At 34.3% G+C, this 15,395-nt stretch overlaps 1 protein-coding gene across 1 annotated transcript in view; it reads right to left on the reverse strand.

The window, feature by feature from the left end:
* The window catches only part of SCAMP1 (secretory carrier membrane protein 1), a 121,848-nt gene that overhangs the window by 18,855 nt on the left and 87,598 nt on the right, over positions 1-15,395 (reverse strand). Inside the window, exons 7-8 of the mRNA XM_082724810.1 lie at positions 5,269-5,370; positions 2,631-2,748 (exon numbers count right to left, since the gene is read on the reverse strand). Coding sequence (XP_082580936.1) covers positions 2,631-2,748; positions 5,269-5,370 — 220 coding nt within the window. The remainder of the gene's footprint in view (positions 1-2,630; positions 2,749-5,268; positions 5,371-15,395) is intronic.

The raw sequence follows: 15,395 nt of genomic DNA on the forward strand, positions 1-15,395 counted from the left end.
GTCTGGATCCAGGAGCAGTAAAAGGTCACTAGTAGCCTACTTCCCACAACCACCAAAATCCCATTCCCAATCCAGTCCACTTCAAAAATCTTCAGAGTGGGGTGCCTGGGTGGCTTAGTGGGTTAAAGCCTCTGCCTTCGGCTCAGGTCATGATCCCAGAGTCCTGGAATCGAGCCCCACGTTGGGCTCTCTGCTCCGCAGGGAACCTGCTTCCTCCCCTTTCTCTCTGCCTGCCTCTTTGCCTACTTGTGATCTCTCTCTGTCAAATAAATAAATAAAATCTTCAAAAAAAAAATCTTCAGAGTGCTGGGTTTGGCGTTTTTTATATTAACACAGTAACTACAAACAAAATGGACTGAAGGAAGTTGGGAGTGTGAGTGATTTACAAAACAATTCTGGGCTAGCTGAAGCTGGGAATGGAAGGGAAGAAAAAGATGAAAAAGATTCTAAGAAATTATCTAGGAAAGTGACTTAAAAATTAATGAAAACACTGACAAAAGCAGTCAACGTGCTGAAATAAGTTTAAGTGGAATAATCAGAAAATACTTAGTATCACCAAATTCATAGTAGGTACTTAACAAATGTTCCTTTTTCAAAAACAGCTTCCCTGAGATAAAATTTGCACAATAAACTATTTGCCCTTTTGAAGTGTAGAATTCAATGGGGTTTAGTATTTATTTATAGTGTTGTGAATATATCATCTATAAATCTAATTTTAGAAATTTTCATCACCACAAACAGAAATTTCCTAACCATCAGCAACCTTCTCTGCCATAACCATAACTGAAGGCAACCAACAATCTACTTTCTAGTTCTAGAGACTTGCCTGTTTGGGACACTTCGTATAAATGAAATTATATAATCTGTGGTCTTAATAAATATTTCTTTTTTTTTTTTAAGATTTTATTTATTTATTTGACAGAGAGAAATCACAAGTAAGCAGAGAGGCAGGCAGAGAGAGGAGGAAGCAGGCTCCCCACGGAGCAGAGAACCTAATGCGGGGCTCGATCCCAGGACCCTGGGACCATGACCTGAGCTGAAGGCAGAGGCTTTAACCCACTGAGCCACCCAGGCGTCCCTTAATAAATATTTCTTGACTTAAACACTCACCAGACCAAGCAAGTAAATTTTTATGCAAAGCATTATGTCTTCCAACTCCAAGATTCTAGGTCACCCATGATAGAGAAGAGAAGGAACTTAAAACTTGGAGAAATTAAAATCTCCAAGGAAAAAGATTATATAGCACAAAGAGCAGAGACCTGATTTCATTTAAGAAGACCTGTACACAGGAGTTGGACAAAGAAATGAAGAAGAAAGAATAGCCTCAAAGGCAGGAGAATCGGAACACAGGTACAAAGACTGAGGAAGAGGAGCCACCTGTAGTGTAGAAGACTGCAGAGTTGAAGGAAAAAGGTAACTGTAAAAAGGCTACAGAATTTAGTAACTTTGGGAAGCTGAGTTTCTATAGTACATGTGTGCAGTTCAGAAAAGAAGTAATAGCTTTTGAGAGAAAATGAGTAGCAAAATACGGACAGAAAGAACACAATGTAGTCTTCAGAGTTTTGAGAAGATAAAAGGAAGATGCACAAGTGAAATGTTTCAAGAGCGCAAAGTGTTCTTAAATATAAGGTACAGTCAGTTACTTCTAAGTATTCCTTGTACATATTCTCAAGTTACCAGACAGTAAAAAATAAAGAAAAACCTGTTCTAAGGAATTATCTTCTTTAAAGTGAAACCCACCAAAAGGTCTTTATCATCTTAAAACACAGGGGTTATCCCCATGGTTTTTGCATCATGTAGAATCTACATTTGAACACACGCAAAATATCAAAAATATCTATCTGAGACACAATTAAACTGTATATAAACAGGGGCGCCTGGGTGGCTCAGTGGGTTAAAGCCTCTGCCTTCGGCTCAGGTCATGATCTCAGAGGCCTGGGATCGAGCCCCACATAGGGCTCTCTGCTCAGGAGTGCACCTGTTTCCTCCTCTCTCTGTGCCTGCCTCTCTGCCTACTTGTGATCTCTGTCAAATAAATAAATAAAATATTTTTTTAAAAAACTTTATATAAACAAATGAAATCATTGATTTCTCTCTCACCCTATATATTTATTTTTTTAAGGCTATGAAAACAGCCATGGAAATCTTATACAGAGAAATACAGCTAAGATAACTGGGCAGTCACTAAAAACAAATTCATGTTATAATTCAGCCCAAATCTGTCATCAGCTTATAGTCATAATAACATGTCTTTCAATTTTAAATACAAAAAAAAAACACACATTCCACACAAATTTACTTCTATGTATTAATCAGGCTAATATGCTTTATATTCAAAAAAAGAAATTAGAAAAAATTTTTAACTCCAAAAATTTTTAAGTGAGGTTGACTATCAAAAAAAACCTTGAGCTAATAGGATTTATAAATATTTCCTTTTCACAGGAAGTTAAAAATGTGATGAAGTTTTCTTTATGCTTAACTTACAATTGTAAAAGGCAATCCTCAGAGAGCACAGTTGCTCAAGAACAACAACAGAACAGCTTGAGGTTACACTGAATTAAAAGCAAAATGGGAAGATGGGAACTGAATGTGATTAAGTATAAAAATTTATAGATGTAAAATTCACTTACCTTTTTAAACATAACTAGTGAGATGACCGCTGATGCTGTGAAAAGTGCTGCTATGATTATCATCATAATTCCAACAGGAATACTTTGGTTGAGACCAGTAAGGGATGAAATCCAACCACTAAGAAGTAATTACCAAAAAAAAAAAAAAAAGTGTGATTAGACAAGTAAGTGAATGACTGCTTTAAAAAAAAAAAAAATAGTAACCAATACATTTTCAGCACTTATAAGCCCGGCAATATTCAAGTTATTCATATTTATATTTACTCACTTAATTTTCACAACTCCATAAGATAGATGCTGTTTTCAATCCTTATTTTGCAGATGAGCACCTGAGTCAGAGATACTCACTAACTTGCTCAAAGTCACAGCTAATAAATAGCATAGTCTGAATTCAAATCCAACACTAAGTACCAGAGCCTTAAGTGTGTACTGCCAGATTTTACTTTTTTTTAAGCAAATGTGCTCACTATTACTTTCAGTTCTTTTTAAATTCTGTTTAATTACGAAAGAAAATATTTGCAAACTGTATACCCAACCAACAATTAGCATCCAGAATATATGAAGAACTTTCAAAGCTCAACGGTTAGAAAAAAAAAAATTCCATTAGAAAATGGACAAAAGACATGAATATATGTTTCATCAAGGGGATATAAAGAGGCAAATAATCACAAGAAAAGAAGTTCAACATTATGAGTCATTGGAGAAATACAACTTAAAAACTTCAGTGAGCTATCACTACACATCTATCAGAATGGCTAAATTTTTAAAAATGGTAACACCAATCCTGGTCAGGATGTGGAGACTGAGTCACTCATAAATTGTTGGTGGGGATATAACCTGGCAGGGTCATTCTGAAAAACAGTTTGTTAGTTTCTTAAAAAGGATTACACACACAACTTCCATATGAACCAACAATTATACTCTTGGGTATTTATCACAGAGAAGTGAAAATGGATGTTCACACAAAATTTGTTCACAAATGTTTACAGAGGCTTTATTTATAATAGCCTAAAATTAGAAACAGTCCAGAGTCCTTCAAATGGTGAATGATTAAACAAACTGTGGTACATCTACAGTTTTACTCAGGAATAAAAATGAACAAACTATTGATACACACAACCGAGATGAATCTCTGGAGAACTACACCAAGCAAAAAAAGACAAAAATTACATATCCTGGGATTCCATTTCTGTAACACTCTTGAAATGACAAAATAATAGAAATGACGAACAGATTAAGTGACTGCTTAAGAAAATAAGGACAGGAGGAAGTGAATGTGCTATAAAAGGGCAACATGGGAGATTCTCTGGTGATGAAAAGGTTCTTTATCTTTGCTCTACGAATGTCAAGATCCTGGTTTTGACATTACACCACGGTTTTGCAAGATGTTACCAACAGGAAAAACTGGGTAAACAGTATTATTTCTTGTAACTATGTGAACCTGCAATTATCTCAAAATAAACAAAATTTTTTAAATTTTTTAAAAAATCTGCTGAATCCTATGTGGTCTAGGTATCTTAAAACATGTCATCCTAAATGCCCTCTCACTAGCAGTCTCCTTTGTTTTGAAGCCACTACACAATGTTATGCTCAATTTTAACACATTTTTCTAAATTTGAGCTAAAAAGCAAAAGAAATTACTTCAATTTCATAAAAATAAAAAAACTGGTTCTGTTAACATAGGGAGTAGATTTTTTAATTAAACATTTAAAACATTTCCTTTCCCTCATATGCCAAAGACTAAATACACTATTTGAAATGAGAATGTATATTTTTTTAGAACTAATTTAAAGTATCCATATAAATTCTCTGCATATACGCATGACCATTAGAGGATCCACAAAGCTACCTATAGTCTGACTGCCATTCTCCACTCTGATTCAGAACTAGCACACAAAATTTAAGTCCTCTATACTCTAGTTACATCCTTAAATTTTTGTAAACACTGCAGCAAAGTTGCCTCATACATCTTTTGCTTATAAGAATTCAACTGTATGCAACTCAATTAAAATCGAAAAGAGGGTTAATTTCAGAGATGTGTATTCTTCACCCACCATTTCATTCAAGGAATGTTTGCTCCAAAGTGTATGAAGAGAGATACCAATCTGCCATTATCTCCTAACCTGAGTCTAAATAATTTAGTTTCAGTTTCTGAGTGTCTCCCACAGAGTGAACATTGCACTGATCCCATTTTCCAAAGATATGTGTCCATGTGCATGTGTGTATTTGTGTGTGCATGGAAATATATGTCACAATACCTAAATAGTGCTTTACACATAATAGATACCTTTTTCCTTAAGTCCTAGAAGTTCTTTTCTCTCCCTTTCACAATCCTTGGCCCAGCTATTTGACAGTTTCTCAGTTTTCTTTTTACTCTTCCTCTTAGTGCCTGTTACATACACATTTTATTTAAACTAGATACAATATGCTATTTTTAAAAACGACAACATAATTTTCAGAATGGTTTGCCCAAAGGTTATGCCTTTGACATTTTTTAAATTGCATTTTTTACCATTTTCACATTTGTTTACTTTTGCTGATCTGGCTTTTCTATGTCAACTATTTTTAGGAAGCCAAAATTACATAGAGATACTAGATAAACAGATTAAAACTAAAGTAATTAAAGTAAATGACTTACCAGTTGCCCCAATTGTGAAATCCTGCAGCTTGGAGTACATGAACAGCAAACTGACAAATATAGACGAAGAAGAATACAAAGAATCTGAATGAACTGTCACTCCTTAAAAAAAAAAAAAAAAAAAGGAGGGGGGAAAAGAGAAGAGTAGTGTCATTTTTCTCAGTAACTTTATATTACATGAAGAAAGACATTCAAACACTGAGAAATAACAGTATTTTTAAAAATACCACTGGCAACTATTTAAGGCTATCAAGATAATGTATGTGATCCCTTTTTCCAAATACTCAATAATATTTTAACTCATTTTTTTGTCCTTTCACATTTCAACTATATCACAAATACCTTGGCAAAAAAGTTTTTGTTTTCTTCTAAATTATTAAACAGTTTCACTGAGTTTAATTAACATACAATAAACTGCAACTATTTAAATACACAATTTGATAAGGTTTGACATATATATATATACACTCATGCATCTATTTCAATCAAAATATTAAGTCTCCTTGTCCACCTTCATAATCCCTCCCTTTTTATCCCACCCTCTGCTTTCTGTCACTATAGTTTTCATAGTTTAGAATTCTAAATAAATGAGATCATACAGTATATACTTTCCTGTCTGCCTTCTTTCACTCAGCAAAATTATTTTGAGATTTGCTCGTTTTCTTGCAACATATCAAGAGTTTCATTCCTTTTCACTGAGTAGTAATTTACTGTACAGATACACCACAGCCTGTCAATTCATTCACCTATAGATAGACTGTTAGGTCATTTGTAGTTTTTTTACTATTTTTTTTTAAGATTTTATTTATTTATTTGACAGACAGAGATCACAAGTAGGCAGAGAGGCAGGCAGAGAGAGATGAGGAAGCAGGCTCCCTGCTGAGCAGAGAGCCCTATGCGGGACTCAATCCCAGGACCCTGGGATCATGACCTGAGCCAAAGGCAGAGGCTTTAAACCACTGAGCCACCCAGGCACCCCTAGTTTTTTTTACTATTACAAATAAAGGTGCTATTAACATTCATGTATAAGTCTTACCATGAACATAAATTTCTTTTTCTCTTGGGTAACTAAAAGTAGAATGGCTACATCACATGATAGGTATACGTTTAACTTTTTTTTAAGAAACTGCCAAACTTTTCCAATGGAGCTATTCTATTTTATAGTCCCAGTGGCACTGTAGGAGTATGCCAGTTCCTCCACATCTCACCAACACTTGGTATGGTCAGTCCTTTAAGTTGTAACCATTCTAGTAGGTATATACTACTATCTCATTTGATTTGAATTTACATTATCTTAATAGCTAACGTTGAGCACTTTTTCATTGCCTTTTGCCATCCATCATCTGTGGTGAACTGTTAAAAATCTTTCAAAATCTTTTCCCAATGTTTTAACTGTTTTTTCTCTTATTGTTAGGTTTTGTGCGCTTGCATGTATCAGTCCTTTATCAGATATATGTTTGGCAGGATTTTTCTCCCAGTCTCCAGCTTATCCTTTCATTCTTATTTTCATGTTTTTTAATAGTTTTATACTTTCAGTTTTGCATTTAAATCAATGTTCCTTTCTGAGTTAATTTTTTAAAATATAGTATGAAGTATGGATTAAAGTTTATTTCTCATTTATACAGCATCATTTCTTTAAAAGACTGTCCATTCTGCACATTACCACTGCATCTTTTTAAAAAATCAGTAATCTGTATATGGGTGGATTTATTTCTGGATACTCTCTTCCGTCCCATTGTTCTACCTGTCTACCTATATGTCAGTATCACACTATTATAATTACTGGGGTTTTCTATTAAGTCTTCAAATTAAGTAATGTTAGCTCTCCAAATTTTTTGTCCTTTTTCAAAGTTGTTTTGGTTATTCTAGGCTTTTACATTTCTATATGCCTTCTAGAATCATCTTATTTGATTCTATAAAAACAACCTGCTGGGATTTTTATTGGAAATGCATTGCATTTACAGATCCATTTTGAGAGAATTCATATCACAGTAACATCAAGTCTTCCCAACTATTAACAAGGTATATTTCTCCATTTATATTTTCTACACAAATGGCCAAATGACCTGCAAATAGACAGTGTTACTTTTTCCTTTTTAGGCTAGGTGCCTTTTCTTTTTCTTTTTTTTCTTGCCTCTTTATATTGGAGAGAACTTCCATTACAATGAAGTGTTGAGAATGAACATCCTTATCTTGCTCTTGATCTTAGGTAGAAAGACTCAGTCTTCACTATTCAGTATTGTGTTAGCTGTTACAGTTTTTCATAGATGCTCTTTATCAAGTTTAGAAAGTGCTCTCCTTTTTTAAAGATGTATTTATTTATTTTAGAGAAAGGGAGAAAGACCACACACGGGGGGAGGGGCAGAAGGACAGAAGGAGAGGGAGAAAGAGTATCAAGCAGACTGCATGCTGAGTGCAAAGCCCAAACGGGGCTTGATCCCACAATGTGAGATCAGGACCTCAGCCAAAACCAAGAGTTGGACACTTAACCAACTGTGCCACCCAGGTGCTGCTAAAGTTCTCTTTTTTCTAAGTTTACTGAGTATTTTCATTATGAGTGATTGAGTGTTGTATTTTGTCAAATGTTTCTTCTACATTAAGATAATCATATCAATCATATTAATTTATAATATGGTGAATTATGCTAATTAATTTTTAGATGTTAAAAATTGAATTCCTGGAAAAGCTCTACCCACTTGATTATAACATGGTATCCTTTTAACAAACTATTGCATTTTGATTTATTTGGCAAGATTTTCAACCACTCCAAATTTATTCCATTTTCTTTTCATTGCAGTGACCATTCCAACCCCAAAACACATTTTTCAAGGCCCTTTAACATTTCAACTTTCTCCAGACTCAAAACCGTTTTCTTCCTCAGAGATAAAAACAGAAGCCATAGAAATAAACCTCAACTTTCTTCTCCATATAATGACTTTCCAAATTTATATATACCACCAAACTTCCTTATGGTTTATCTGTGAGGAGGCAGTATCACTCATTTCAAAATTAACACTTGCATAAAAATCTTCAGTCCATCATCTCCAGTTCCTCTGGAACACTCTCCTTAAGTAATTACTTCTCCCTTAACATGTGTCTTCAGTTCTTCCACTAAGATCTTCTCAGTGTATAAACACAGTTCTCATCTTCAACTAGCCCTCCTTTAACCGTATCTCCCGTGCTAGACTTCCGCCTACTTCATCTCCCTCCTTCCCACCAATAAGAAGTCTTGATTTCCTCTACTTCCCTCTTCTCATTCACTTCTCAACCCACTGTAACGTAGCCTTTCCTTACCTATTCCTCCAGAGGTACTTCAGAGTTACAGGCAGTCTATGAATTTCCAAACCAAATTTCTCAAGTCTGTCTTTATAGTGTGTTTGTGTATGCGGGTATTTTTTTTTTTTTTTAAAGGAACCTCACACTAAAGATCTTCCTTAAACACTCTTTGACCTTGGCTTCTATAATATTATTCACTTCTACTTCTATTTCTTCTCTAATCTATATTACCTCTCAGTCTCTTATTTCAAGATCCACCTTTATGTCATATTGTAAAACTGTCAGGAAGTCTTGTATCCTCTAATGTCTGACCCACCAAAACAGGATGAAATCCAAATAATGTAACCCAGCATACATATATCTTCGTAACAGAAACTGGAAGAACATGCTTTGCTATCCCAATGCTTTTATTTACACTATGTCTAAAATGCCCAGTACAGTCCTCTTTTCTGCCTGGAAAACATGTACTCAGCTTTCAAGATGAGTTGCTAAGTCTACCCCACACTAAAATAGAGGACAATTAAGCTCTACCCCTCAAGAGTAGAATCCACAATTATTATTTGGAATTCTGTGTTAAGATTTGTCCTTTCAGCTCCATCTGTTTATTCATCATTTGTTTCTATCAGTATGGACTCATGGATATTTATTTTATTCTTTAGGTTAAAATTAAACACTACCATTATTTCAGTTTTAGCCTTTTAGAATCTATTTGCTTAAGCATTTGATCTCTGCTCATTTTGTATTCCCCTTCCTTTAGAATCACCCATTTCTCCAAAGTGCAAGAAGGCAGACTTAAATAGTTCATGAATAATGTTTTCTATACTAGATTTAAATCAAATGGTTCCACCTTTCACAGTAACTTATCAGTAATATATTACACCAAAGTTGGTATTACTTACTGACCATAAAACTTAGAAAACTTCACCAACAAAATACAAACAAGCAACAAAAAGTTCACAATATAAAATTCTATTTTTATTAATACCAAATAGAAATCCCATATATACTTCATTTCTCCAGGCTAATACATGGCAAACAAATACCATTTTTAATAAATCAATTTCTTTACTCTTTTCAAATAGGTACTCCTGAAATAAATTTCCCTATCCCTTTAGTAGAAAAAGATTCTAACTTATAATTTTCTTGTTCTTAAGTTTTTACATCATTACCTGTGTACCAAGAAACCATATTATCAAATGGTTAAAACTATATATGGAATATATACTCTGAAATAAAAGCTTCCTACATAATGTCTAAAGGCTTCACAACAGTGATTTCAGTTCCCTAAGAAGGCTCTTTCTTGGTTCCAAACTCACAGATAAATTCTAGAAACTACAACTGCCTAATAACCACCTCTGGTTAAGAAATCTATTAGAAAATACAGAATATGTTTTCAAGTCCAATGAAAAAAGTCCTACTAAAAAGCAAATATTTCTAAAATACTGCTTTCAGATACAAACTGAAGAATGTTAAAACTGGTTCACCTTTCTCTTTTATACATATAGTTAGCACATATAAAAGTAAAGTTATCATTCTAAATTGATCAAATAAAACCCCAAAGTCTTTGAAACCCATTTAGTCTACTTCTACTTTTCGAACAGACTAGATACCTTTCTCAGTATATCTTGTTTGTTTTATGTGATTAACCAATTCTTCTGTTTGTGGACAAGGAGACAGTAAAATTCATGTCATTGTACACCTACCAAATAAATATGATTATTTTAAGACACTTCATATTTCCCTGAGATATAAACTCCATACACCAGCAATTAGTTAACTACCTAAACTCTTACCTCCAAGAATACACAAATCTTCTATATAACCTATCCAAATTATTACAAATGCAATATTAGTCAAACTCAATTTTTTAAAAAGTTGCCTCATTTTTTAAAAAAAAGATTTATTTAAGAGAAAGAAAGGGAAAGTAAGAGAAAGTGAGAATAGGGGGAGGGGAAGAGGAGGGAGTGAGGGAAAGAGAGAGAAAGAATCCCAAGTAGACTCCCCACTGAGCAGAGAGCCTGATGCAATATGGGTCTCAATCCCACAACCCTGATACCACAATCTGAGCTGAAATCAAAAGGTCAACCCACTGAGCCACCCAGGTGCCCCAGGTTGCCTCATTTTTAACTAAACAAGCAGTCACTGAAAATATAACACTTTATATCAAAGTGACATTTAAACATGTGAGCCTATCCTGTGAAAATAATTTTACAATACAGGGTTACATTCCCAGCCAAAAACCTAAAAATTATTAAAAATTCATATTCAAAAAATTGAGCTAATCACAGTTTTAAAGTCAATATTAAGTATAAATAACTTCCCCTATACAGAAGAAAGGAAAACTCTATAAAGTGTAAATTAACAAATTTGACCAATACAATTATCAGATGAATACCAAGTTCTTTTGAGATGATTGAGGGAAAAGTCAGGTAAGGCTGCCAGAAGACACCCAGGTGGAGGGCTGTAAAGGGACAGAGCCAAAATGAGAAGTCCAGGAGAAAAAAACATCATCAGGAGTGTAGAAGGACTTCTATTGGCACCCAGAACCAAAAGCAGTAGGTCTTATATAATATGAAAGATTAGGAAATAAACTGTTCAAATAACCCAGCTTGTATATAGCTATTTTAAGCCAAAGAAGAAAAAGAACAAATACACTTGAAAAAACTGCTATCAACTGATTTAAGCTAAGCACTTTTAAATTATAATCTAATTCAGTTTACAATAAACTATTTATGGTATTGTGAATATGTTTTTATAATAAACTCACCTACAGAATCTGTTTCCTCATCAGAATCAAATAATAAAAGCTTTCTACAACTTGCCATCCTAGCTCTTCCAGATCAAAGTCTACTAGAAAACTGCATCTCAAATAAGCCAGTTGGTTTTGGCTTAATGTCTTCAAATAATACACTGCCAAGTTACAACATACCTTTTTTTTTTTTTTAAGAAGTATTTATTTGAGAGAGAAAAAGAGAGTGAGCAAGCACACAAGCAGAGGAGGGGCAGAGGGACAGAAGAGAATCCCAAGCAGATTTCCCCCTGAGTGTAGAGCCCAACCATAGGCTCAATTCCACAACCCATGAGATCACAACCTGGACCGAAATCAAGAGCCAGATGCTCAACCAATGAGCCACCCATGGTCCCCAGAGAGTGAGAATCTTAAGCAGGCTCCACTCCCAGTGCAGAGCCCCACACAAGACTCAGTTTCAAACCTTGCAATCCCAACCTAGGGATCATGACCTGAGCCAAAATCAGGAGTCAGATACTTAGCCAGCTGAGCCACCCAGGTGCCCTGTTACCCAGGTGCCTGTTTTTTTTGTTTTAAAACAAAAAAAATTCTCCCCTAAATTTTCATAATAAATTCTCAGAAAATAGATTTATATGATATTAAAAGTTTATCTCACATTACCTATCAGTATCAGAGATATTAATTACAACTACAGTTTAAGGAACCAGAGAAGAAAAGGTATTTCATCATTTCAAAAGAGCAAACAAAAATTTTACATTTGTAAAACATATAAAGGAGCTCCCATGATAAAGGAGGACAGCACAACTTAACTAAAATACTAAACATATTACGTTCGGTAACTTGGCATAGGAGGTAAGAGCATGTAGCTTTATAGACAGACTTAGGTTTGAATCCAAAAGTCTCACATTAAAAGTTGTGTAAGCTCAAGCAAAATCTAAGCCTAAATCTGAGATTTTCTATTTACAAAATGGGATTAACAGTGGAATCTACTTTTACATGGATGAAATGGATGTAAAGGGCTTAGCAGGGAATGTACATGCACATAGTAAGTAATCAATCAATAAATGTCTTGTTGGTACCTCTACTTCATTAGTACAAGACTACACTAAAACGGTTTTGTTCACAGAATATTCTTCTCATACAAGTGATATCTGGCCTTTGACAAGATCCTGGGCATTTCTGGGTCACGACTGGTAACTTCATTACTACTAAGAAAACAAAGTAATATGTAAAATTCTTACAAACATAAAGACATTGCAATAAAAATCAACCTACAAATTACACCTATTTCCCTTGTCTTAGTTACTTTGGGATGAAACCCCATCTTCCTTCTAATAATTTTGTGCTGAAATCAATTGTTTCTCCAAGGACAGGTGTTACACAGATAAGCTAAAGGAAACAGCACAAACCCATCCAAGTTGTGCATAAAATTTTGCATATGTGTATTTTCCTTTAAAAAGAGGACTCAAAAATTTTAGATTCATAATGGAGTCTGTAACATAAAAACCATTAAAAGCCACTCACTAGATTAGTCTAAATGAAAAAGCATAAAAATGGGATGAAAGTCTAGACCCCCTAGACTTTGTCTTCCTCCCATCTATGCTATGCCAAAAGCAGAGGCGCATAATAAAAGGTTCACATGTAATGAAATTTCAAACCTAGACCTGGGTTCAAGGTCTATATCCTCTACACTTAACGTTCTATCCTCTACATTTAACTGACTCTCTATTTTGTAATAATAGCTAACATTTATTGAACATTATGTGTCAGTGACCATAGCAAACACATGCATTATCCATTTAATGTTTACAATACCCGCTGTGAGGAAGCAATAATATTGACTCCATTTTAACTGACAAACAGATTTAGAGAGGTTAAGTGATCCAAATGCAGAGCTGGTAACAGAAATGCTGAGACTCATCTGTGTAACTTGTGAAGCTAATGTTTTTAACCATGGGATAAATCTATCCCTAGGCTATTATTTCAGTTCCATTTTGCACAAGAAAGCCAATTATCTATCAATAGGATACCACTCTCTAAATTAACTTCAAATCCTCCATGTAGTGTTTTCTATATAAGGGGAGATTATAAATTTTCTTTCCATTTGTAATAATTTAGGTTCTTTAGAATACTCCCTTTTAAGAAGAGTTGGGGGGTTACGACTGATAAAATACTATTTTGTAGCTAATCAGAAAATAAGGACTGAAATTTACTAAAACTTTTACTTGATTAAGCAAAAATTTTTCTAACAACTAAAATTTCACAACTGAATTGCCATTCAATTTAGAAAGCATAAACAGCTAAAATCAGCCAGGAGTTAACCATTTAAACAACTTAATATTAATGCCTACAGTCCTATTATTTCCACACTATAAGTTTCCTAACTACTTAATTTACTTCGAAATATCCTTTTATCCCTTCAAGTACTTCCTTAAATGTTCACATACACTTAAATTCTAAATCAATTATTTTAATTTCATATTGCAAGTTAATAAGTATGTACTGCTTCTTCCTTATAGTAAAATGCCACAGAGAAAAATAATATATCTCATAGAGTATTACCCAAAGCAAATAACTCTTTTATTAAAAATAAATTAAAGGGCGCCTGGCTGGCTCAGTGGGTTAAGCCGCTGCCTTCAGCTCAGGTCATGATCTCAGGGTCCTGGGATTGAGTCCCACATCGGGCTCTCTGCTCGGCAGGGAGCCTGCTTCCTCCTCTCTCTCTGCCTGCCTCTCTTCCTGCCTCTCTGCCTACTTGTGATCTCTCTCTCTGTCAAATAAATAAATAAATAAATCTTTCAAAAAAAATAAAAATAAAATTAAAAAAATTAAAACCTTATCACCAATATCAATTCATCTTGAATTTCTTATTAAAGGGGTTTTACCTATTTTAATATAAATTATGTATGTTACAGATACATTACATATGTCTACTTATATCCATAAGTAAATACATGCATATGTATCATTCTGCTCTCTTCTTATCTAAACTACTCTTAACTATACCATATATAAATGTGTCTTACCTACCGGTTACCTACCGCCTTTTAAGGAACAATGCTACTCACCTTATTTGTGTTCTCTCTTATTATCAGGTGTGTGCAAAATAACCAGCTAAGAGAACAAAGAATCTAGAACTGACCAAAGGATATTTTAAAACCATTTGTCTTACCAACCTTAAATTATTTACATATTTACTAAAAATCTCTAGAATTAAATAAAGTGCTAGGGATTTTAAAACTCTACAGCTAACACCACCTTCTGCATCTCAGCTGGACTATAAAAGCCACATTTGAAAGTACACTTGACTGAACAACACAGGTTTGGCCTGTGTAGGCTCACTTATACACAGATTTTTTTTTTCAATAAATGTATTGGAAATTTTTTTTTTGGAGATTTGCAACAATTTGAAAACAAAAACAAACCACGTAGCCTAGAAATACCAAAAAAAAAGAAAAAAAAGGTCACAAACACAACTAAATGTAAATACTAAAGACATTGCTTTAGGAGCAAAATTATTTTGCATATTTTTATGGTAGTAAATGACAAATCCATTATAAAAAGTGATCACAACTTATACATACAACACCTAGATTGACACATAAAGATGTGGCATTAAGTGATAACTGCATATAATTAACTGTAGTACATACTGTGCCACTCTAATAGTTTCATACCCACCTCCTGTTGCTATTGTGGTGAGTTCATGTATTGCCAGTACTGCTTAAAATACCATGTGACATTAGCAACTCTGGGTAAGGAGTTTATCTGTCTAGTAAGCAGCATACTGCAGTAAAAAGTGATCTCTCTACTACCTTACACCAGTTAGAATGGCCAAAATTAACAAGACAGGAAACAACATGTGTTGGAGAGGATGTAGAGAAAGGGGAACCCTCTTACACTGTTGGTGGGAATGCAAGTTGGTGCAGCCACTTTGGAAAACAGTGTGGAGATTCCTTAAGAAATTAAAAATAGATCTTCCCTATGACCCTGCAATTGCACTACTGGGTATTTACCCCAAAGCTACAGATTAGTGAAAAGAAGGGCCATCTGTACCCCAATGTTTATAGCAGCAATGGCCACGGTTGCCAAACTGTGGAAA

Source organism: Mustela nivalis (assembly GCF_964662115.1).
Source record: "Mustela nivalis genome assembly, chromosome: 3".
Taxonomy (NCBI): domain Eukaryota; kingdom Metazoa; phylum Chordata; class Mammalia; order Carnivora; family Mustelidae; genus Mustela; species Mustela nivalis.